The 24,670-nt window shown below is 45.1% G+C and overlaps 1 protein-coding gene across 1 annotated transcript in view; it reads right to left on the bottom strand.

The window, feature by feature from the left end:
• The window catches only part of GFRA2 (GDNF family receptor alpha 2), a 68,928-nt gene that overhangs the window by 10,596 nt on the left and 33,662 nt on the right, over nucleotides 1-24,670 (bottom strand). The window contains exons 3-4 of the mRNA XM_056571108.1: nucleotides 3,977-4,270; nucleotides 930-1,013 (exon numbers count right to left, since the gene is read on the bottom strand). Of these exons, the coding sequence (XP_056427083.1) occupies nucleotides 930-1,013; nucleotides 3,977-4,270 (378 nt within the window). The remainder of the gene's footprint in view (nucleotides 1-929; nucleotides 1,014-3,976; nucleotides 4,271-24,670) is intronic.

Genomic DNA, 24,670 nt, shown 5'->3' with positions numbered 1-24,670 from the left:
ATTACGTTTATATAGAAATCCTAATCCTTCCAGCAGTTATCAGCTGCTGTATGCTCCAGAGGAAGTTGTGTAGTTCTTTCCAGTCTGACCACAGTGCTCATTGCTGCCACCTCTGTTTGTGTCAGGAACTGTCCAGAGCAGAAGCAAATCCCCATAGAAAACCTATCCTGTTCTGGACAGTTCCTGGCAGAGACAGAGGTGTCAGCAGAAAGCACTGTGGTCAGACTGGAAAGGAGAAATAACTACACAACTTCCTCTGGAGCATACAGCAGCTGATAAGCACTGAAAGGATTAAGATTTTTAAATAGAAATAATTTACCAATCTGTATAACTTTCGGGCACCAGTTGATTTAAATTTTATCTTCTGAAATGACATAATGAAAGTTTTCATTCAATGACCATAAGCAGAGATCTTGCATCATTCCTGATAAGCTTCTAAGTACTTAAAGCAGTAGTCCAGTGCTGAAAAACGTATCCCCTATCCTAAAGATAGGGGATAAGTTTTAGATCGCGGGGGGTCCGACTGCTGGGGCTCCCCGCGATCTCCTCGCATCGCTGGCCAGATAGCGGGTGTCGACCACCACAAGAAGCGGTAGCCGACACGCCCCCTCAATACAGCGCTATGGCAGAGCTGGAAATTGCCGAAGGCAGCGCTCCGACTTTGCCATAGAGTTGTATTGAGGGGGCGTGTCACCCGCCTCTTCGTGCAGTGGTCAACCCTCCCCTTCCCACAGGCTGCCAGGGTACCAGGAGATCGTGGGGGGCCCCAGCGGTCGGACCCCCGCGATCTGAAACTTATCCCCTATCCTTAGGATAGGGGATACATTTTTCAGCACTGGACTACTCCTTTAATATGAAATGTTGTATTAGATGGGTTTAGTATCTTTCATACAAGGAATCATACAATGAGTTTCTTTCATCTGACTCACCGGAGTTGATAGATGCCAGACGGAAGATGTCCGATAAACGGGAGGCAACCGGTTCATAGGGAGAGGACTCATAAAACTCATCCCCTGGGGAGACATATTAGAATTATTGCAGGTTTTTTCTATCCCTATAGATTTCCAAACAATCCCCTTTCCTAAAAATTATCATAATTTTTAATATTTTAATTTTATCCATCTGGTTTCTACAGATCTAATACCTCCACTGCTTCTAAGCAGTCCCATCTCCCTCTCTGTCTCAGGAGGGATTGTGTTTTACGTGCTGGGCAGCTGAGTTCTCTCAGAAGTAGATTTGTTTTTAACCCTTAACTGTATCTATCTGGTTTCTACAGATTTGTCAGTATTATTTATTTGCTAGTTGGAAGTATGATTGATATAGTGATATAGAAAAGCTAAAGTAGCAGGGCATGGTAAGAACTAGAGATGAGCGAACTTACAGTAATTCGATTCGTCACGAACTTCTCGGCTCGGCAGTTGCTGACCTTAGCCTGCATAAATGAGTTCAGCTTTCAGGTGCTCCAGTGGGCTGGAAAAGGTGGATACAGTCTTAGGAGACTCTCCTAGGACTGTATCCACCTTTTCCAGCCCACCGGAGCACCTGAAAGCTGAACTCATTTATGCAGGAAAAGTCATCAACCGCCGAGCCGAGAAGTTTGTGACAAATCTAATTACTGGAAGTTCGCTCATCTCTAGTAAGAACCATGGACCCCCGTTCTGTGGTGAAACCTTCAATATTCCTATAGTTAAAAGGGTTTTCCCATCTTTAAAAATGATGTGCAAATACTTTAAATGCAGTAAGATCTATAACTGTGTACTGTCTGAAATTCAGTCCCAGATACAGTGACATTACAGTGCTCCTGGTATTTATCACCTGTTTCTGTCATGTCCCATACTTTAAACATGTAGTTATCTCCTCACTCCCCTCCCTGTAAAATGTCAAGTCACATATCACATTTTAACTTTTACCTCCACTGCTTCTAGGCAGTCCCATCTCCCTCTCTGTCTCTGGGGTGATTGTGTTGTACGTGCTGGGCAGCAGAGTTCTCTCAGTAGTAGATTTGGTTTTATCCCTTAATTGTATGTGTCTGGTTTCTACAGATTTATCAGTATTCCTTCTTTGCTAGTTAGAAGTATGATTCAAATAGTGATATAGAAAAGCTAAAGTTGCTGGGAATGGTAGAAACAATAGACTTCCATTTTGTATTGACACTTCCAACATTTCTATAGTTAAAAGGGTTTTCTGGTCTATGAAAATAATGTTCAAATAGTGTAAATGCAGATCTATCACTTTGGACTTACTGACTTAAGTGCAGTCTCAGGTATAGTCACATTACAGTGTTCCTGGTATTTACCCCCTACTTCTCTCATGTCCCATACTTTAAACATGTAGTTATCTCCCCACCCCCACCCCCCTCCCTGTAAAATTTAGTAATTTCCCTGCTTTCCCTCCCTGTAAAATGTCAAGTCACATATCACATCTTAACTGTAACCTCCACTGCTCCTGGGCATTCCCAACTATTTCTCAGGAGGGATTGTGTTTTACGTGCTGGGCAGCAGAGTTCTCTCAGTAGTAGGTTTGTTTTGTGTAAAGACGAGGAATAATAACAGTACTACCTAACACCTTGTAAAAGAGAGGCAGAAGAATCATGTTAACTTTACTATTTCACATTAATAATTCCACCCAGAACAGGCCCTGGCAACATCAAATCAAAGGTGCAGCACAGAGCTGGGAAAACAATAAAAACGAAACATTAAAATAACTACATCTGAAAGTTCTGGTCGATGGTGATATCACTGGATAAACACATTGCCACATATAGGTACTTTTCTATATTTTTAAAGGGGTTATCCAGGAAAAAACGTTTTTTAATATATATCAACTGGCTCCAGAAAGTTAAACAGATTTGTAAATTACTTCTATTAAAAAATCTTAATCCTTTCAGTACTTATGAGCTTCTGAAGTTAAGGTTGTTCTTTTCTGTCTAAGTAATCTCTGATGACACCTGTCTCGGGAAACGCCCAGTTTAGAAGCAAATTCCCATAGCAAACCTCTTCTAAACTGGGCGGTTCCCGAGACACGTGTCATCAGAGATTACTTAGACAGAAAAGAACAACCTAAACTTCAGAAGCTCATAAGTACTGAAAGAATTAAGATTTTTTAATAGAAGTAATTTACAAATCTGTTTAACTTTCTGGAACCAGTTGATATATAAAAAAAAGTTTTTTCCTGGAATACCCCTTTAAGCCCAAATCAATCTTGAAGGCATATCCTAGGTATCTGTTACAAATGGCTATTGTTGGCACAACCCAATAAAGGGGTATTCGTCCGGAATACAAATTACGCACAAATTAATTGCACCCATACCAATACCCAAACCAACCTTGGTAAAAAGGAGTTTGAATTGGGTAAGGCCCCTTTATGCATGGGTTGACTATTGGCTGGGTGTGCAAATATGAGATGTGCAGCCCATAATGCTACTAGAACAGTGTTTCCCAAAAAGGGAGCCTCTAGTTGTTGCAAAACTACAACTCCCAGCATGCCAGGACAGCCTTCGGCTGTCCTGGCATGCTAGGAGTTGTAGTTTTGCAACAACTGGAGGCACCCTGCTTGGAAAACAGTGGCCTAGAATATCCCATTAAATGGGTACTCCACTGGCCAACGTTCGGAATAAAATGTTCCTTACGCTGTTTTCGCACTGGGGGGGGGCAAGCCCCTTGTGACGTCATGGTTACGCCCCCTCAATGCATAGACTTGCATTGAGGGGGCATGGCCGTGATGTCAGAAGGGGCGTGGCCGACCCCCACAGCGCGAAAACAGCATTCGGAACATTTCGCTCCGAGCGTTGGCCAGTGGAGTACCCATTTAAGGATGTTGTAACAGAAATAAGAGCAGTGGAACCCCATCGGTCATGTCCACTGCCCTAATTCTCAGGTGGCCGGTCCACTCTTGTGGTCCATACAGAACACCTATTGCTCTGTTTGGATCTTTCACAGTTCATAATGTTGACATAAGAATTGTGTATTCTTCTCACCATCCGTTAGGCCAGCATGTATCCCCCAGTATACTTGTAGACATTGCAGCTCCTTCTTCATGCCTCTTCGACAGCGACACATGTAGAGGGCGCTCTCTTGAAGCACCTCCAGAGCAGTCTTGCATTCCTGGCTGGATAGGAGGACATCACGGTCCCTTCCTGCTAGACACTGCCGCAGTGTACGGAGTCTGGAGCTGCAGGACTGGTCACTAATGCATTGCTCATTGGCTTGGATACAGTCTGTGTGAGGCCAAGAGGCAGCTAAAGTCCTAGAGAGAGTGAGGCTGGTCTGGGCTGGAAAGAAACAGGCCTACATCAATATGGGTGAACTGTAGTATATCAGATCCTATACCAAACAAGAAGCGACTAGTTAGTCAAAGGCAATGTCCTCTATTTATAACATGAGTACCTCGACAGAGCAGCTAGTGGCTGAAAGTCTCACTATATTGTACAGGATGGAGTAGAATTACCTTATTAGTGATATTTAATTCCATAATACATCTAAAGAGACTAGCTGAAGGCGTACAATTCATATCACAGAAAAAAATAACACTTATCTATGTTACCCACTAGGTCATGCAGATTCTTTACATGTCTTTTTTATGTGTCTAGCTTCTGTATTTGGCTTACAGATCTCTCTGTTCTTCTGCTCACTCATTCTGACATCCACTGCTCTGGAAGGGGTGTGTCTGAGGCAAGCACTGAGCCCGCCCTCACACACCATGCATTCACTTCCTCCCTGAGTCTGCTGTGCTGTGTCTCTTCATCCAATCATTGCAGGCTGCTCGGTAACCCCCTCCTCTCTGTTTTCTTGCAGGAGTCTGATAGACAGGACAGGCGGGAGCACAGAGGAGTGCTAGTCCTGCCCTCAGTTCTTGGACTTTGTCTCAACCTGTGCTTTAGCTGGGACAAAGAGGATGCTACATCCGTGACAGGATTATATTCTGGATGGTATCGGGACCACATTTTTAGAAGCCATGATTTCTATTAAAATTGAGATCATTTTTTTAGGAAGTATATTAGAAAGGTTAATGTTTTGCCAAGACGTACAACATGTAAAAAGTTTTAGATTTTGACAGTGCCTATTAAAATATTCAGTTAAAGGGGTATTCTCATCTCATATAGTGATGGCATATTGCTAAATTATTATAAGCAATGGGGCCGTCCAGAGAAGCTGGACAGAGATTGCTGCATCCAGGGAGTGAAGCACACTTCTCACAGTTCATTCTTCTGATTGGTGAGGATCTCAGCACTGAGACCCTGACCGATCAAAACTTTTGACACATCTCTGTGACATATCAAAAGTTTTTCTAAATGACAGAGACACTTGACGTGTTATATAATGAACAGTTTTTTCTTGAACCATATTTTAATAGAAGACGGTTGTGTATCCGTCCAGTTCTATTGTTGTGAACTGTTGTGCAGCAGTATAATGTTTACTTCAGCCTTCAGTAGGCATCGTGTCATTATGGATACACTATGTTACATACATTGTACAATTCAGTGCATTCCTATGGCAGTATAGCCCAAGGCTGACAATGAAATGCCATTCCTATGGCTGCCCTATTAGCCAACATGCCATACATTAAAGAGCAGCTCTGTAAGAGAATTCACATTACATCTCTGTTCTTATGGAGAGAATCCTATTTCTATATGTTCTGAAGCACGCAATGTCTGATTTAATATGGCAGAAGACACTCATGAACCTAGTCGTGAAATAGAATCTGTATGTTACCCGATTACTGGATAAAAGTATTCTGGTAAACTGCAGCACTATGTCCATACAAGAGAGTTTCATGACCAATACCTTAAAGGGGTACTCTGCCCCTAGACATCTTTTCCCCTATCCAAAACATAGGGAATAAGATGTTTGATCATGGGATCCCCCCCGATCTGGGGTCCCCCCCCCGACCCGGGCTGCAGCACCCCAGACATCACTCCATGCCGGATGACTGGCCATGCAGGGCGGAGGCTCGTGACGTTACGGTCACGCCCCGCCTGTGATGTCATGGCCACACCCCCTCAATGCAAGTCTATGGGAGGGGACGTGATGGTCATCACGCCCCCTCCCATAGACTTGCATTGAGGGGGCATGGCCATGACGTCACGAGACGCTCTAAACGAACACCGGGTGCAGCCGGGAGATCGCGGGGGTCTCCAGCGGCGGAACCCCCGCGATCAGACATCTTATCCTCTATCCGATAAGATGTCTAAGGGCAGAGTACCCCTTTAAGGGTCTATACACACTATGGAATCTCTGTCTGGACAAACTCTGGGCAGAGATCCTGAAGGTGGTCAGCACCGAATTAGTCAGCATTACGATTGTGCAGACATTGCCGGTCCCTATAGCTGCCAACGCATTCTGGCAAAAGAATGAACATTCTATCAGCGTGTGCAGAAAGCTCCACCACTTAAAATCCATAGTGTGCATGCAAGGTGATAGCAGCGGGGCCCAAAATGTACCCATACACATTAGATAAATGTCAGCATAACCTTAAGTGTTTATCCATAGAAACAAAGCTGCCTTCTGAAAACAGTGCCACACCTGTCTTCGGGTTGTGTGTGGTATTACAGCTATCTATAACAGCTATAAAACAGTGAAGATAAAAATATGTTACTAAACTTCTAACATGTTACAGAGACATGTCAAAAGTTTTGGTCGGTATTCAGACCCCCACCAATCATTAGAATGAGATGGGCTCCATAGACTTATAATGCAGCCTGTCTCCTGCAAATGGATGGAGATCGCAGCAAGCCAAGGAGTGCAGAGCACAGCCATGGTCTTTTTTCCTGATTGATCATCCTACCAAAACTTTTAATGTGTCTCTAGGACATGTCTAGAGTTTTGTCAAATGACAGGGACACTTTAATGGAATCAACCAACTATCCAATGTAATGGAATCAACCAACTACCGTAACCATTTGCCAATGGCCGATATCAGAGAAAAGGAGGGGTTGAAAATGTTTTTGGGGGTTCTGGAAAAAGATCTGTTGGCTGAACATCCATTCAGCTATCCTAAAAAAGTTTTTCCAACATTATAACATAGTTTAATTCAGTGGTTCTTAACCTGGGTTCGATCGAACCCCAGGGGTTCGGTGAGTCAGTCTTGCGGGTTCGGCGGGGGAGGTCGCAACAGGACAGGCAAACCAAGCAATTGCTTGGGGCACCGAGCTGGCCCGGGGCCCTGAACAGAGCCGGTGTTTGCCCGTCCTGTAGCGACGGGGGCAATTCCCACCATCCCCCAAAGGTTGGACCCCCATCAATCAGATACTTTTGGATTCGAAATGTATGCCTGACCTTCTCTTTTATAGCTTCCAGGACTAATTTAGCTTAGAAGAATCCCATAGAGATGCAACTAAATAGCATTGAAGTCACATGTACCTGGCACTGTTGTGCAGTTTGGTAGATCCCTATGAACCATTAGGAGACCATGACAGTTGTCATGCAGCCCAGGGTAATATAGAAGGGAACCTACACATGGCGGCTGATCATCCAGAACTGCAAACCAAACTGTTAACAAGCGCAATATCATAGAAAAGACTAACTGGGTACAAGCACAAAAGACGTGGATAATAGATGTGATTTATGAGCTAGATTGGAGACTATTATTTTGCTTAGTTTCCATGTAAAATCTGCTTCACTCTCCACTTTGCACAGATGCTGATGCAATTCATTTTGGTCCTGTCCGTTATATTAATATTAATGGATATTTGCTACTATTATCTTCAGGTGCAAAATTTCCACTTCAGTACAACTCATGAACATGGAATTTTTTTTGCTAGATTTAAAGGTAGATATATGGATATTAAAGGAAATCTGTCATCAGAATCACCTGCACTAAATCTGTTACACAGGCTTGTAGTGCGGGTGATCCTGATTAAAACGCTTCTTATCTGGTTAAAAATGGTTCAGCGGTTCTTCAGATATCTATATCTTTAGTTTTCTGTTATTCCCTGGCTTGGGACTCAGTGGGAGGTCTTATCATCTGGGACTCGGCCACACGTCATTCTAGCTGGGCGGAGCTGCCGCCCGGCTCATGAATATTCATGAACTTATCCTCGTAGTCTAACTCCTTTTTCTAGGTCTGGTGGGGAGGGCCGCGCATGCGCCGCGTTCCGTACACCCGGAAGCGGCGTTCTCTCCTCGGCTTCACTCGAGCTGCGGCCCTATACAAGTAAGAAGACGGGCTGCATGAGTGAAAAGCCAGGGGGAGAACACCGCTTCCGGGTGTACGGAACGCGGCGCATGCGCGGCCCTCCCCACCAGACCTAGAAAAAGGATTTAGATTACGAGGATCAGTTCATGAATATTCATGAGCCGGGCGGCAGCTCCGCCCAGCTAGAATGACATGTGGCCGAGTCCCAGATGATAACACCTCCCACTGAGTCCCAAGCCAGGGAATAACAGAAAACTAAAAATAAAGATATCTGAAGAACCGCTGAACCATTTTTAACCAGGTAAGAAGCGTTTTAATTGGGATCACCCGCACTACAAGCCTGTGTAACAGGTTAAGTGCGGGTGATTCTGATGACAGATTTCCTTTAAATCCATTGTCATATAACCAGGGCTAAAGTCCTGCAGGAACGCATTGGAATGGAGTTCCTGTACTTTTTCCACAGCAGGGACACTGTTCCCATTACCAGGAGTCCTGCAGGACCAACCCTTGAGTGGAAATCTTGAGTGACTTTCCACACTTTTTTCCCAGGACTTGACCCCTGCATATAAACTATGGGACATTCTGAGTTAATACAGGGGAGTCCATCATTCTGGACCGTCACCTACTAGCCAGAGTAGAGAGAGACCAAGTCACCAGGGCATAGCAAAAGGAGGTGGTAGTTGCACCTGGACCCTTGAGACACAGGGAGCCCAAGAGTATATCAGTAGCAGGGTGCATGCACACTTGACTTTAATGAGCCGAACGGAGTCACCGTTTTACTCCGGTCGGCTAATTTTTGACCTGTATCCGGTTTTCTGACCGGACCTCAAAACGTAGTATACTACGTTTTGAGGTCCAGTCAGAAAACCGGATACTGGTCAAAAATTAGCCGACTGGAGTAAAACGGTGACTCCGTTCGGCTCATTAAAGTCAACAGATTAGGGCGTGGGTCCGGCTGGAGTATAGGAGCGCACGGTTTTCCCTTCCCCCAGCCGGATCAGGCACCCGTAGAGTTAAAACGTGGTGTGCATGCACCCTTATAGATAAGATTTTGCATTGGTTCCACCTCTCCGAGGGACTTGCCCAATCCATCTATTACAAGGTCAGCGTATAGAATTCAATGAGATATATGTAATACACAAATTTCCTTGTGGGGGCACTGCAGGGAAATTCAATACTCGCTGCCAGGTTACTGACCGCTGGGGCTGCAGCAGCAGGACGCTCTGTTGTCCGCTTTGGATAAAGTCTAGTTTGGGAGCACGAGTTCTACTGCCTGTCCTTTCCCTTGTGGTGCCACCTTGGGTAAAGTTAAATATTACGCAGTTAATATTGAAGTCAATATGCTGCCCTTGTAATGCCCAAGTATACTGAGACCTCCAGAGCTAGAGACCCTCTTTGTAGCTTTTCTATACTGGAAAACAGATGTGGATCCTGCACTGCAGTCCTGTCCTAATATCCTAATATGGAATTTCAAAATGGGTTTTCTAAACCAAACATCACCTTTAAAGGAACATACTTTTGTTTCAGACGATGGGCACATTTTTCCATTGGTATAAGTGTTATATATTATGATCATTCTTATGGTTTGCTCTTCTTGTATTCCTACATCTCATAGATGATTAACCCTTTTCTATTCCTCATACTTGTGACTTTAATGATCAAACTCTTCTGTGCAAAATCCATACTAAAATATAGTATTTTTTACGCTATTAAAGTGATTTTCTTGACAGATAGGGCTTTGGCTTTTTAAGATTTTTACATATATCCTATAAGCCCTTCTTTGAAATATTGGACTTGTATCCTAATAAATAGTAAAACGATTATTTTTTTTTTTTGTCATGCAGAGAAACCTTTAAAATAAAATTTGTATTCCGTATTACATAAAGTTTATTTTGACCTATACAATATTCTAGTTAGAGGAACTGCAACTAAATTATGGCTTTGGACAAAGGGATGGCGCATTATTTGAAGGATGTTTTATAGTTTATTTTTTTAACAGTGTTTTTATATTCCCCTTTATATTTTTTCTTTCAAATATTCCCCGGTAAGAGTATGTCAACACATACAGGATCTGCTGCATATTTTTGCTGCATATTTTGTGCAGCTGATTTTGCTACCCATTAACTTCAATGAGCAGCAAATGCAGCAAAATTAGCTGCATAAAATATGCAGTAAAAATATGCAGCCGGTTGTGTACGTGTGAACGTACCCTAAAGGAGTATACAATGTAGCCCTCCAGTGCTTACTCTCTGGCTCCACCTATTGAAGCTAGTGTTGCTGAGCTGTTTGTAGATCCTTGAAATAATGGGGACTGGGGGTTATTAACCAGCTTAACTAAGCTAGTTGTAGACCTCTGCTTTGTGGTAGAGATCAGTAACTGTTCCTTCTGGAGGAGAGTCTGGATTGACTGATGATCCCCGGTCATGTTTCAAGGCTCTTTAAAGAGCCCAGCATTGACGTACAGAAATGCTACCTCCAATAGGTGGCACCTGAGAATTAGCTACCCTGCATATTTTTCCTGTAAAGCATTGCATGCCCAATAGGACTCCACATGCCCTTTGAAGGTAGTATCCCTGCAAGCCAATGCTTGGCTCTTTGTAGAGCCTTGAAATATGATGGTGGGGTTATGAGGCACGTCTGAGTTTTTTTCAGGATAAAGAGTTGTATACAGCTTTTTTTGTGGTACAGACGGGTAATCCTTCTGGAGGAGAATCTGTCTTTGCTAATAACCGATAATAACTGATGATCCCCAGTCATGATTCAAGGCTTTTCAAAAGGGCCAAGTATTGATTTAAATTGATTCAACCTCCACTAGATGGAACCTGAGAACAAGTTCCCTTCAGAAGGAAGCCTACATTGCATATTTATTCCCAGTTGAGCATTGCATAAGACTCCACACACCTTTTGAAGGTAATACCTCTGCAAGTCAAAAGTCAATGTTTGGCTCTCTGTAGAGCCTCAAAGGGGTACTCCGCCCCTTAATATGTCATGCCCCCCTCCCATACACTTGCATTGAGGGGGCATGACCATGATGTCACGAACTGGTGTGACCGTGACATCACGAGCGGGTGTGACTGTGACATCACGAGCGGGTGTGACCGTGATGTCACAAGCCTCCGCCCCACATCGCCAGTCATCTGAAGTTTGCTCTGTGCACCAGATGTCTGGGGTGCCACAGAAGAGATCCCGGGGTTTCCCAGCAGGGGAAGGGCGGAGTACCCCTTTAAAGTATGCCTCGGGGTTATTAGCCAAGCCAGATTCTCCTCCAGAATGAAGAGTTACCCATTTGGAGACAGCTGTGCCTGGGTATACCTGAGTTACTCTTCCTTCTTGAAGAAACTCTGGATTGCCTGATGATCTTCTGTGTCGTTTTGAGGCTCTTCAAAGGGCCAAGCATTGAATGCAGGAATTCTACCTTCAATAAGTGGCACCTGAGAAATATGTGGAGGGCTACAATGCATACTTTTCCCAGTGGAACATTGCATGGCCTATAAGACTCAAAACACCTTCTGACACTCTTATCAAGGAGAAACTTTACCCCTTCATAAAGAGGGCTGTGCTGGTACCTGAAGGTATTCACAGTGATCAAAGTGTATACAAAGATCTAGAGTGCCGTCACTTCTGCTTTAGTAAGATTCTGTCCGTCTCTGCTCCTGGGCGATTCTCCATGTTGCCATTATTCTGCACCATGGTTTTTACGACACTGCAGAATAAAGTCTATTAAAAGAAAATGCCCATCATTGGTCATTAAGAGGTTAATTTGTAGCGACCGAGAAACATGTTGAAGCAGGTTGGATAGTTATTCACATAGAAGGGAAAATAACCAATTGTCTCAGTGCCATGGACATAATGATTATCATTAGCGATTCTTGCTTACGGTTGGGTTGGTGATTATAGTTACGGCTATGACCGACACCAGACAGATACAAGGTAATTGCTGCACCTTCCTGATGTACGGATTCAACACTTCTTCCCCCTCGTCCTCTCTCGTGTCCTATTTTCCGCTTTGCCGTTTCATGGTTTCTCTTGATTTCCTTTCTTCTCTGTTGCATTTTTCCTCTTCTATAAGAGCCTGTGGCTTTCCGCCTTTAACCGCTTTCCCTCGGTGGAGGTGGCTTTTTGCTATTTAGTCACCGAGGGGACAAAATTCAATTTGATAACTTTGCTAATCCAGCAGTTATAAAAGTGCTTTATCAGTTACCCAGGGAAGAGGGGAAGCGTACCATCGGGGGAGAGTTGTGCAGCATCAGATAGTAGGAGGGGGTGTGAGGGAATGTGCGGCTCTGTGGTGGAATAACAGAAGATACGGAAGATATTGCAGCACTGGGTTAGGAATGAAACGCGTTGGGGGTGTGATTCTTATCATAGCAGAGTAAGGTCTAAATTATTCTGGATTGTTAACTACCGGGCAGGTCCCTGGGGGGAGAGATGACCTGGAATGGTGATTAAAAAAAATGCCAACTATAGCTCCGAGCAAGCAATGTGCTTGGAGCGGTTGTCACTTCCCTTCCTTCATATACTCGTGTGGGTGATCAGGGTTCTCCTAACCTCCGGCAGTATTTCAGGGTCATGGAAAATACATTTAAGGATTCCCTTACTCAAAGGGATGTTTAAAGGCATTTTGTGGAGGAGAAAAACCTATTTCAATCAAAAGGAAGTTCACCCACACTAAACGCAATACATTGGGATATAGTGTGGGTGAACAGGAGTCTGTAACGTGCTCCCTTACTTAGTAAAGTTTTGTTTTGGCCAAGTTTGCATCCTCTAAAGTGTCCGCCATCCATCCCGGTTTTGTGCAAAGCAGCTGGGTTCCCCGCCGTCAATCTTACTTTGTGTTCCGGAGGCAGGTGCCCGAAGCCCGCCCAACTTGTTGCTTTTCAAATTTTTTTCTTCTCCACATCCTAATGACATGGAGTTATCCGCCCCCCTAAGCGCTGCGATCTCTCTTCCGAGCGAATGAGCTTTTTTTTTTTTTAACCAGCTCTCCGTCCTGATGACGTGAGAGTTGTGCGTCCTCAGAACTGCTCTGCGCCGAAAAACAGCGCATGCACTCGGAAGACATTGCAGCGCTTAGGGGGCGGATAACTCCATGTAAATAGGATGTAGGGAAGCTAAAAATGAATATGCAACAAGGGGGGCAGGCTTCAGGCACCCGCCTCCGAAACACAAAGTAAGATTGCCGGAGGGGGACCCGCCTGCTGCGCGCAAAACTGAGATAGATGGCCTACACTTTAGAGTAAGCAAATTTGGCCAAAACAAAACTTTACTAAGTGAGCACGTTACAGACTCCTGTTCACCCACAATACAACCCAATTGATTGGGTTTAGTGTGGGTGAACTTGCTGACAGTTTTCCTTTAAAGGAGTTGTCCAGGGTTAGGGTTAGAAAACTTAGCTTCCTTCTTTCAAAAATAGCACCACAACTGGCCTCAGAAGAAGTAGTTAAAAATTGATGAGCGCGGGGGGGATTGTGGGTGGTGTTGGTTGTAGCATGCAAGGGGGTCTTCAAACCCGCCTCCAAATGCAGTTTAAGGAGAAATATTGTGCAGGACAACTTATCGCCTATCCAAAGAAGAAGAGATAAGTTTTTGATCGCGGGGGTCCCAGCATTTTGCTATCTCTGGCTCTTCCATAGGGATACATGGAGGGGGCGTTTCGGCTACTGCATCATGCGGGGATCAACGCGCTACGTTCCCCAGGAGAGCCGGGGTCCCATGCAGGAGATTGCAGGGGGGTCCCAGCAGTCAAACCCCGCAATCTAAAACTTATCCCCTATCCTTTGGATAGGGGATACATTTTTCTGCACGATAGTTCTCCTTTAAGAGTTCATTTGCAATTGTTAATTGTGCTGTATCTCAGGAATGGCTGAATGGATTGGGGTAAAGAAAACATAATTTTAGGCTATGTTCACATGACGGAATGTCCGCATGCAGATTGTTTGTGCAGACATTCTGTGGGCACCAGCACAGGAATGCGCAGTCTCATAGACTGCTATGCATTCCTTGCAGAGTCCGCAGAAAGAATTAACGTGTTCGTTCACTCATTCTGCAGACACGGAAAACAGAATTTCCGTGCTGGAAACATCTGGCACGGAAATTCTGCCGTGTGCACAGTGCAGCAGAATCCCGTTGAATTGAATGGGACTCTGCTGCAGCGGAATCTCTGTGTCATATTCCGATGTGGAATCCAGCACGGAAATTCTGACATCTAAACATGGCCTAACTCAGGATCTCTAACACTAACCACCTGTATATTCAGGTTAATGGGGTTGAGGCATCTGTCAGTTTCCCTTTGCATTCACATCACCATTTTGCCATGCTGTTTTGAATCAGTTTTTGAATCTGGAAACAGTATACAACCATATTGCTTGCCTTATACATTGACCACCCATATAAAAACTTACAAATGTATCAGGTTGTGTAAGTTTTTGTACTTATCAGTTTTTCTGCATTTTTTTCCCTGTGCACAAAACTGTAGTCTACCACAGTTTTGTATCCTGTTCTGTCCTGTTTTTTTTTTTGTAAACAAAGGGTTTGGTGTCCTTTATAATAAAAAAAAGTATACAGTTTTTATTACATTGTTGTCAATGCAAACTATGAGCACAAGATTGCATTCAGTTTGGTCAGTTTTTGGAATACGTTTAAAAAAAAAAGATTCTAAACAGTATGGCAAAATCGTGATGTGAATGTATCCTAAGCAACATATATACATTTACTTTATTTTTTGTAAATTTAGATATACCCCCCTCTCCATTCTTGGTGGACAGTCAACGAGTCAGCAGCCCAAATGTATTCACGGACGTGCATATTGGGCTCTACTGAGCATGCATGTTATGTCTGTTGACACTTATTTGGCTATCTTCAACACTCCTATTGGAAATGAATGGTTCATTGACGCCCCATTCAGAGTTATGCTGGGAAGCACAGTTCACAAGATTGCAGGGGGTCCCACTGGTCTGACCCCCTGCAATCATATACCTAGCCCCTATGCTATGAATGGAGATAGGTGTCCATGGTGGTAAAGGCAATTACTCATCCAACCATTTTGCACTAGTCAGCTGCCTATCCTCCTCTTGGACCTACATGACCTTAAACAAAGACTGTAATACCAACCATAGTCCATGGGCAACAGTGGAAGTGCTTCTAAAAAAAAACAGATTCCATAACTACTTTATAGACTATGGGAGAGAGATGAACTGGTACAAATGCAAAGTGTAGAATTCGGCAATAGCAACAAAGAAGATTTGCTTCTTTTTAATACGTCTCCTCCATGAACATGATGAGAACCCTGTCTACAATAAAGGACAAGTATCATGTAAAAAAAAAACTTTTAGATTGCATGGGATCCAATATTGGGGCCCCCTGCTATCTCCTGTTTAGAGCCCCGGCTCTCCTTTACAATTGTGCGTCACATCCCCTGCCCGAAGCGGGAGCCGTCACGCCCCCTCTATATAGTTCTATAGGAGAGCCGAAGATTGCCAAATGGCTCTCCCATAGAGCTATATGGAGGGGGAGGGGGCGTGACGGGGCTCTAAACAGAAGATCACGGGGGGGGGGGGGGGGGCGCAATCTAAAACTTATTCCATATCCTTTGGATATGTTTTTGTTTCAGGATACTTGTCCTTTAAGGACAACGGCACTGGTGGCTTTCTGCTATTTAGCACTGTTATGTGAGATTTTATTGATCCAGAAGTACTGCTTTAAAGGGGTACTCTGCCCCTGGACATCTTATCTCCTATCCATAAGATGTCCAGGGGTGGAGTACCCCTTTAAAGCAATATGATCTATCTAATGGGCTGTCAGGATTTTTAATCACCTTTAACGTATACATGAAATGTATGAGTGAAAAATGTAGATAAATGTGTGCAACTTTATTCATAAGTCTACGTCCTTTTTTTTACGTATACGTTACATTTGTAGCTATATGCTTGTTTTGCTCTAAATATATTTCTTTACGTAATGTTAAGGAATTTTAATCCTGCTGCTAAGCATGAAAACAGAGAATGGATACAATAACCTTGTTTTTCCCCAACAATTGTGCCTTCAGCTGTTGCGTGTATAGGGTTTATATCCAGTTGTGGTGAATGGCGCACGCTGGATATTAGCAGAGGCCCATGGCTACTGAGATCATCTGGGAAGGCTCCGGGTATGGAGCGGGCTCGAGTCAGGAGCCTGCGCACTATGGGGGAGATTTATCAAAACCTGTTCAGAGGAAAAGTTGCCCATAGCAACCAATCAGATCGCTTCTTTAATTTTGCAGAGGCCTTGTTAAAAATGAAAGAAGCGATCTGATTGGTTGCTATGGGCAACTGGGAAACTTTTCCTCTGGACATGTGGAATCCCATTGATTCTTAAAGGGGTACTCCGGTGCTTAGACATCTAATCCCCTATCCAAAGGATAGGGGATAAGATGCCTGATCGCGGGAGTCCCGCTGCTGGGGACCCCCGTGATCTTGCACACGGCACCCCGTTTGTAATCAGTCCCCAGAGCGTGTTCGCTCCGGGTCTGATTACCCGCGACCACGTCACGCCTCCGCCCCCGTGTGATGTCACGCCTCCGCCCCCGTGTGACGTCACGCTCCGCCCCTCAATGCAAGCCTACAGGGAGGGGGTGTGATAGCTGTCACGCCCCCTCCCATAGACTTGCATTGAGGGGCGGAGCGTGAGGTCACACGGGGACGGAGGCGTGACGTCACACACTGCCGGCCCCGTGATCGACAGTAATCAGACCCGGAGCGAACACACTCCGGGAACTGATTACAAACAGGGTGCCGCGATCAGGCATGTTATCCCCTATCCTTTGGATAGGGGATAAGATGTCTAAGCACCGGAGAACCCCTTTAAGTACAAAAATGCTTCTGTTTTTCAAAAGGACATAAAAGAGTGGTATGCTATGCTACTTATGCGGAAAGTGTAGTCAAAATTTTTTTTTTATTAAAGTTTATGGGTAAGTTAAGCATTTTAGTCAATAGTTTTTTTTACACATTTTAACGTATAAGGCCAACATATAGCCAAAGCCCCTAACATAGCTCCTATCAGTCATGTGGCTGCCAAGTAGGTTGTAGGGCTTGGTTACTGGCCCTTTAAACTATAGCTAAGTCCAGTGAGGAGTCTGGGAGTGAGGGGGTTAGTCTGTAAGCACTCAGACCTCTTTTGTCTTCCCTTGACTGGTCAGAAGGCTATTGCCTCTCGGCAGTATTATTATGTCAGGCATTGTTCACAGAATCCCCTTCTCATCCTTACAGAACAGTGTGCCTCCCTGCAGACCCCACAATCCTCTCATTAATGCTATGCAGAGCGTGGCCCCTGTGCTCTGCGCTGGCTTCTAATGAAGTCCTGTGGGGGCTCCGAGCTGTGATAGAGAGAATGGGGGCAGAGTCTGGACAGATGTGGGACAGACCATGGGATTGGACGGGAAGGATGATTGGGCTTTAGAGGTGACTTTCACTAACTATTACCCAGACTCACATCTCGTCCAGACGCAGGAGACAGCTCGGGATGTATTGCTTACCTTTACATTGAGAGATGTACAACTAAAGAACACAGCTCAATCTACACATCTTTCATATTTTCCTCTAAAGTCCTTGAAATGTCCTCTTATTTCACATCTTGCCTATATTTCATATTCCTATGGGAGTCATACTATGACAAATACCTCTACGGCACTTATAGTTCACTTCATGATTGTTCCATTTTTATGTTACGTCTGACGATAACAATTTTTATACAGATTGCACATAATGGAAGTTGGGGATTTTATTACAGTTAGTTAGGAGACAGTTTATTCATGCAAAACTATTTTTCCAGATTTAAAAAAAAAAAAAGGAACCTTTAAAAAGCATAGAGGGACAGGGGAACCCAGGTCCCTTCAAAAGAGGGAAACTTGAGATGTATGTTACGTCTCTGCGGTGTCCCAGTACGGGAGGTGTTGCCCCGTGCTCCTGCTGTCCTGTCAGGCAGCCTTCTTCAGTGTCCCCAAGGCCCCTGCACTTGTTTCCTCATTGTAAATATGTTTTACCATGTAAAGTGTTATAAAATGTAATGTTGCTTTAAGAGTTATACCATGTGATATGTCATGTGATTGTTACCCAGGAGGTACCAGTGACCAGGTGATCCCAAGAGTGACCTATGGGCTCCCTGCTAGTCTCCCCCATATAAGCCCTGGGTGGAGCTTCTCTCTCTTCTCTCTCTCTCTTCTGCTGAGGTCCAGTGCAGTCGTCTAGTGTGTGTGTCCAGAGTGTTGGAGACCTCAAAGTCCAGTCCTGCAGCCACCATCAATTCAAGTAAGATAAAGTCACAGCTTTATGAGTCAAGTCAAGTCAGTCCCTGTCATCTGTCAAGTCAGCGAGGTCTGCATTCAATTGTCCAGTCCTACTACAAGTCCTAGCAAGCCCTTAAGGTCTCTGCGTCACTGGTCACCTCCTTGGTCCCTGGCTGAACTGTATAGACTTTACCATCTGTCTACCCTCAGTAAAGCTACTGTTGTACGTAACTTGGCGTCGGAGTCTTTATTGCCCCCCCCCCCCCCCCCGTGCCTAGCCCAGGATCTAGCGATATACCTTCTGGTGGTTTTAGGCTAAACCACGCCCTGGCATCACAAATACAAGGGGTTAATGCCATCTGCTATCCCTCAGACTCAACAACGACATCCATAGTTTCAAACGTGGCCTAAAAACACATCTCTTCAAACAGGCCTATAACATTCTCTAATTGGCCTCAACATATCCCCAACATATCCTCAACATATCCCCAACATATCCCCAACATATCCCCAACATATCCTCAACATATCCCCAACATATCCCCAACATATCCCCAACATATCCCCAACATATCCCCAACATATCCTCAACATATCCCCAACATATCCCCAACATATCCCCAACATATCCTCAATATATCCCCACACCTCTTGTTTGAATAGTTATTGTGTAATTTTATGTCTGATACTTGTCTTTGTTTGTACCCCATAATTGTAAGCGCTGTGAAATCTGTAGGCGCTATATAAATAAATAAAATAAAATAAAATAAATCTGCCCTTAGGGTAACAACCCTCATCACACCCCGCTACCACATCTCTATCTAGGAACTTGTATGAAGTCTTAAAGCATTGCTGTCATTTAAAAAAAAAAAAAAAAAAAAACTGTTAAGAAGTCAGTGTCTCAGTGCTGAGACCCCCACTGTTCTCTTGATACAGCAAAGAGAAGTGCGTGGCTGTGCGCTTCACTCCCCAGCTTGCCTCTCATTCTGACTTATTGCAGAAGACAGGCTTTATAGACTAATAGGGCAAACATTTAAAGTGTAACTATCATTTTAAGAAACATTTGACAGGTCATTGGGATATTAATTAGAACTATAATCAACAACACAAGGATTAGACAACAATAAAAAGGTATTGTCTATTTATACATAATGGTTCAGGTACGAGTCAATGAAAATTGATTCTGACCATTTATATAGAAGTCAAGTATAGTATAGTATAGTAAGGTCCAAGTCTGTATCAAATAAATGCAAAAGCCTTTGAGTTACAAAGAAACGAAGATGTAAAATATAAAGGTAATGTGTGATTGAAAGAATAAAGCTTGTTGACATGGAAGGGGTTAAAACTGTTCTTCTATCCACAAGCTAAAGAATTAGCATTATATCTGATGGAGGTCTGACTATTGGAATACCCGCTGATCAGAAGGATGAGGGTCTTCAGTCCTTTTAGTGAGTAGAATACTAGTTCTGGTCATGTGAGAGTATTTTGTCACTATTAGAAACACATATTTACTATTGCAAATTCGTCAGATTGCTGGTAGAATCTGCACCACTTGTGCCAAGTTTATTATGAATTTTAGACACTTTTCCGATGCATCCGAAAAAAGGGACATGCCCCAATAAAGGGGCATTGCTTAAAGGGGTACTCCTCTGCTCAGCGTTTGGAACAAATCCGAACCCTGGTGCCAGCGCCGGGAGCTGGTGATGTCACAGCCCCACCCCCATCATGATGTCACGCCCCGCCCCCCCAATGCAAGTCTATGGGAGGGGGCGTGACGGCTATCCCTGCTGCACCCAGCGTTTGTTTAGAGCGCCGGGTGCAGCGCCAGAGGCTTGTGATGTCACAGCCACGCCCCCTCAATGCAAGTCTATGGGAGGGGGCATGACGGCTGCCGTGACGTCACGAGCGGGGCGTGACCTCTGCCCTACATCGCCAGTCCTCCGCCACAGAGCGAAGACCGCGATCAGACATCTCATCCCCTATCCTTTGGATAGAGGATAAGATGTCCAAGGGCGGAGTACCCCTTTAAGGCTATGTAAACATGGGCAGAACATGACGGCTCTAGAACCGCTTGGGAATGCGAATTTCTGCCATGCGAACAGTGCAGCAGAATCCTATTGATATCAATGGGGATGTTGCGGCATCTCTGTGCAGAAGTCCATCGTGTGAACATAGCCTTAAGGGTTTATGCAGAATTATAAAAGCCTGCCCATCTTCTTTCAGAAACAGCGCCACTCCTGTCAATAGATTGTGTCTGGAACTGCATCTCCACTTTTTGGAACTGAATGGGACCAAGCTGCAGTGCCATACACAACCTGTAGACAAGTGCGGTGCTGTTTTTGAAGAATGTAGTCAAAGTTTTCTAATCCTGTACAACCCCTTTAATGTGTGCGAGGTCATTAAATCATTTCTTTCTAACTTTCTGAACTCTATCCAGGCTGTCACTGTTCGGTCCCTTTGCCTTGATATATTCTGTCGTTTTCTGGCTGGGTTTTCTACGTACCTTCCAAAACTTGTATAATCCACTTGTTTATTTATAAGATGATTTAGTGGCAATTACAGCTACTTACTCTCATATCACTACAGCAAATGAGTCTGTATTCTTCCTCAGGGTTATTTTTCCATGTTAGGTAGTAGAAGGCGGACAGACAGACCCCAGGGAGACGGACAATTGTCCTCGTAAAGAATTATTGAAGCGCTAATACAGGATAATACGCAATCCTAGTAATAACCACATGGACACACAATTCTATGGAAGCTGGGGTTGTTGTATAGCAGTGAAGAGATTTTTCTTTGCCACCATAACCAAAGCTTGCCACTGCCAAGCCACCAAGGGTGAAAAGGCGATAAGCTGCCAAATTTCCCATCTTGGCAAGGACACCCCTACAGACTGTAGAAGAAAACTACAGAAGGGGGGGGGCTATTCCAGTACGTGCAGCTGTGCACTTACCTTGACTTTAAAGGAGTCATCTAGCTGTATATAATTGATGACCTATTCTCAGGATAGGTCATTAATATCAGATCCAGAGGGGCAGGGCTGCCATGTTGGGGCCCCTTACACAGCTTGTAGTCTGGCCACCATCATTGTCCCATTCCCTTAAAGGGCAACTCCGCCCCTAGACATCTTATCTCCTACCCAAAGGATTGGGGATAAGATGTCTGATTACGGGGGGGTGCCCGCAGCTGGGACCGCTGAAACTCTGTGCAGCACCCGGCATTCGGCCGCCATGCCTCCCATAGACTTGCATTGAGGTGGCGTGACATCACAAGGGACGTGGCCGTGATGTCACGAACCCCGCCGCCCGCTCCAAGTGTTCAGAATAAAAATGAAAATAAAATGTTCAGAACGCTGGATGCTAAAACCCTTTAAGGCTTGGTTCACACTCCAAATTTCTGTTGGAGATTCCACAGGTGCTGCCAGGACTGCGTGGACTGAATTGCCGTCCTGACAGATGGCAATGCATTTCTGAGCAGATCTTTTGGAAGATCCGCTCAGAAATGCATTGCCATCTATGGGAATGGCAATGCAGTCCACGTGGCCCTAGCGCCACCCGCGGGATCTCCGGGAGAAATTCCGTCTGGAGATTCCGTATTGTGAATCCGGCTTAAATAGAACAACACTGTAATACCAGTCTAATATTAACCTGTTAAGGACATAGGACGTTCTCTAACGTCCTCACTACCTGGGCTTTAATGCCCAAGGACGTTAGAGAACGTCCTGTGGTATTTCCGATCTCTGCCGCTCGCCGGGCAGAGATCGGAACTGGATGCCTGCTGAAATGCTTCAGCAGGCATCCAGGGCAAACGCCGAGGGGGGCCATGTAGGCCCCCCATGTCGGTGATCGCCGCAAATCGCAAGGGAAATCGCCCTTGCGATCTGCGGCGATACCGGGCTGATCTGGTCTCTGGGACCCAACCGCCCGGTAATTTCGCATGATCCCGGCTGTCACAGACAGCCAGGACCATGCTAACGTATAGGAGCGAGGTGGCAAGCCTGCCACCTCCTCCTATACCCTGCGATCTGTCGGTTAACTAACCGACCAATCGCAAGGGGGGGGGGCGGTTACTTCCTCCCGCCCTGCCCGGCCCCTGGAAGTCCGGAGAGGACGGGAGGAAGACCGGAGGACGCAGCGGGGGACGGGGGACTGCTGGGGACCAGCCCCGGTACTTACCTCGTCCCTGAAGACCCGGATCCCGGCGAGGAAGATGGCGGCGGCGGCGACAGGTGAGTAGATCTTCAGCCGCGGTCGGGCCCTTTACAGCAATGCACGTTGCCGTAAAGCGACATGCATTGCTGTAATAGGACCCTGTAAACTACAACTCCCAGCATGCCCAGACAGCCCTTGGCATCTGGGCATGCTGGGAGCTGCAGTTTTGCAACATCTGGAGGTCCACAGTTTGGAGACCACTGTGCCCTTCCAGATGTTGCAAAACTACACATCCTCAGCATGCCCTTACAGTCCAGGCATGCTGGGAGTTGTAGTTCTGTAACATCTGGCCCTTCAGATGTTGCAGAACTACAACTCCCAGCATGCCTGGACAGTTTTGGCATACTGGGAGTTGTAGTTTTGCAACATCTGGAAGGGCACAGATTGGGAACCACTGTATTAGTGGTCTGCAAACTGTAGTCCTCCAGATGTTGCAAAACTACAACTCCCAGCATGCTGGGAGTTGTAGTTCGGCAACATCTGGCTCTAAAGATGTTGCCGAACTACTACTCCCAGCATGCCTGAGAATGCTGGGAGTTGCGGTTTTGCAACAACAGGAGGCACACTGGTTGGGAAACATTGTCTGTTTCTTAACTCAGTGTTTCCCAACCGTGTGCCTCCAGCTGTTGCAAAACTATAACTACCAGCATGCACTGATAAACTGTGCATGCTGGGAGTTGTAGTTTTGTAACAGCTGGAGGTCCCCTCCCCCCTGTGAATGCACAGGGTACATTCACATGGGCAGGGGGCTTACAGTGAGTATCAGGCTGCAAGGAACTCGCTGTAATCCCCCGCCCGTGTGACTGTACCCTAAAAACACTACACTACACTAACACAAAATAAAATAAAGAGTAAAAAAAACACTACATATACACATACCCCTACACAGCCCCCCTCCCTCCCCAATAAAAATGAAAAACGTCCGGTATGCCACTGTTTCCAAAATGGAGCCTCCAGCTGTTGCAAAACAACAACTCCCAGTATTGCCGGACAGCCGTTGACTGTCCAAGCATGCTGGGAGTTTTGCAACAGCTGGAGGCACCCTGTTTGGGAATCACTGGCGTAGAATACCCCTATGTCCACCCCTATGCAAATCCCTAATTCAGGCCTCAAATGCGCATGGCGCTCTCACTTTGGAGCCCTGTCGTATTTCAAGGCAACAGTTTAGGGTCACATACGGGGTATCGCCGTACTCGGGAGAAATTGTGTTACAAATTTTGGGGGCTTTTTCTCCTTTAACCCCTTATGAAAAGGTGAAGTTGGGGTCTACAACAGCAAGTTAGTGTAAAAAAATAAATTTTTTACACTAACACGCTGGTGTTGCCCTATACTTTTCATTTTGACAAGAGGTAAAAGGGAAACACGCCCCCCAAAATTTGTAATGCAATTTCTCCCGACTACGGAGATACCCCATAAGTGGGCACAAAGTGCTCTGGGGGCGCACAACAAGGCCCAGAAGGGAGAGTGCACCATGTACATTTGAGGTGATTTGCACAGGAGTGGCTGATTGTTACAGCGGTTTTGACAAACACAAAAAAAACAAAAACCACATGTGACCCCATTTCGGAAACTACACCCTTCACGGAATGTAATGAGGGGTGCAGTGAGAATTTACACCCCTCTGGTGTCTGACAGATCTTTGGAACAGTGGGCTGTGCAAATAGTGCACTTCAGGTCCACTTATGGCGTACCTTCATACTCAGAAGAGATGGGGTTACAAATTTTGGGGGGTATTTTCTGCTATTAACCCTTGCAAAAATGTGAAATTTGGGGGGAAACACACATTTTAGTGAAAAAATATATATATTTTTTTACATATGCAAAAGTCGTGAAACCCCTGTGGGGTATTAAGGCTCAATTTATTCCTTGTTACGTTCCTCAAGGGATCTAGTTTCCAAAATGGTATGCCATATGAGGGTTTTTTGCTGTTGTGGCACCATAGGGGCTTCCTAAATGCGACATGCCCCCCGACCAAAATTTGCTCTCCAAAAGCCAAATATGACTCCTTCTCTTCTGAGCATTGTAGTTCGCCCGTAGTGCACTTCAGGTCCACTTATGGGGTACCTTCATA

This window comes from Hyla sarda, chromosome 4 (assembly GCF_029499605.1).
Source record: "Hyla sarda isolate aHylSar1 chromosome 4, aHylSar1.hap1, whole genome shotgun sequence".
Classification (NCBI taxonomy): Eukaryota; Metazoa; Chordata; class Amphibia; order Anura; family Hylidae; genus Hyla; species Hyla sarda.
The sequence above is the reverse complement of the archived record's forward strand: the minus strand, read 5'-3'. Positions and strand labels throughout refer to the sequence as shown.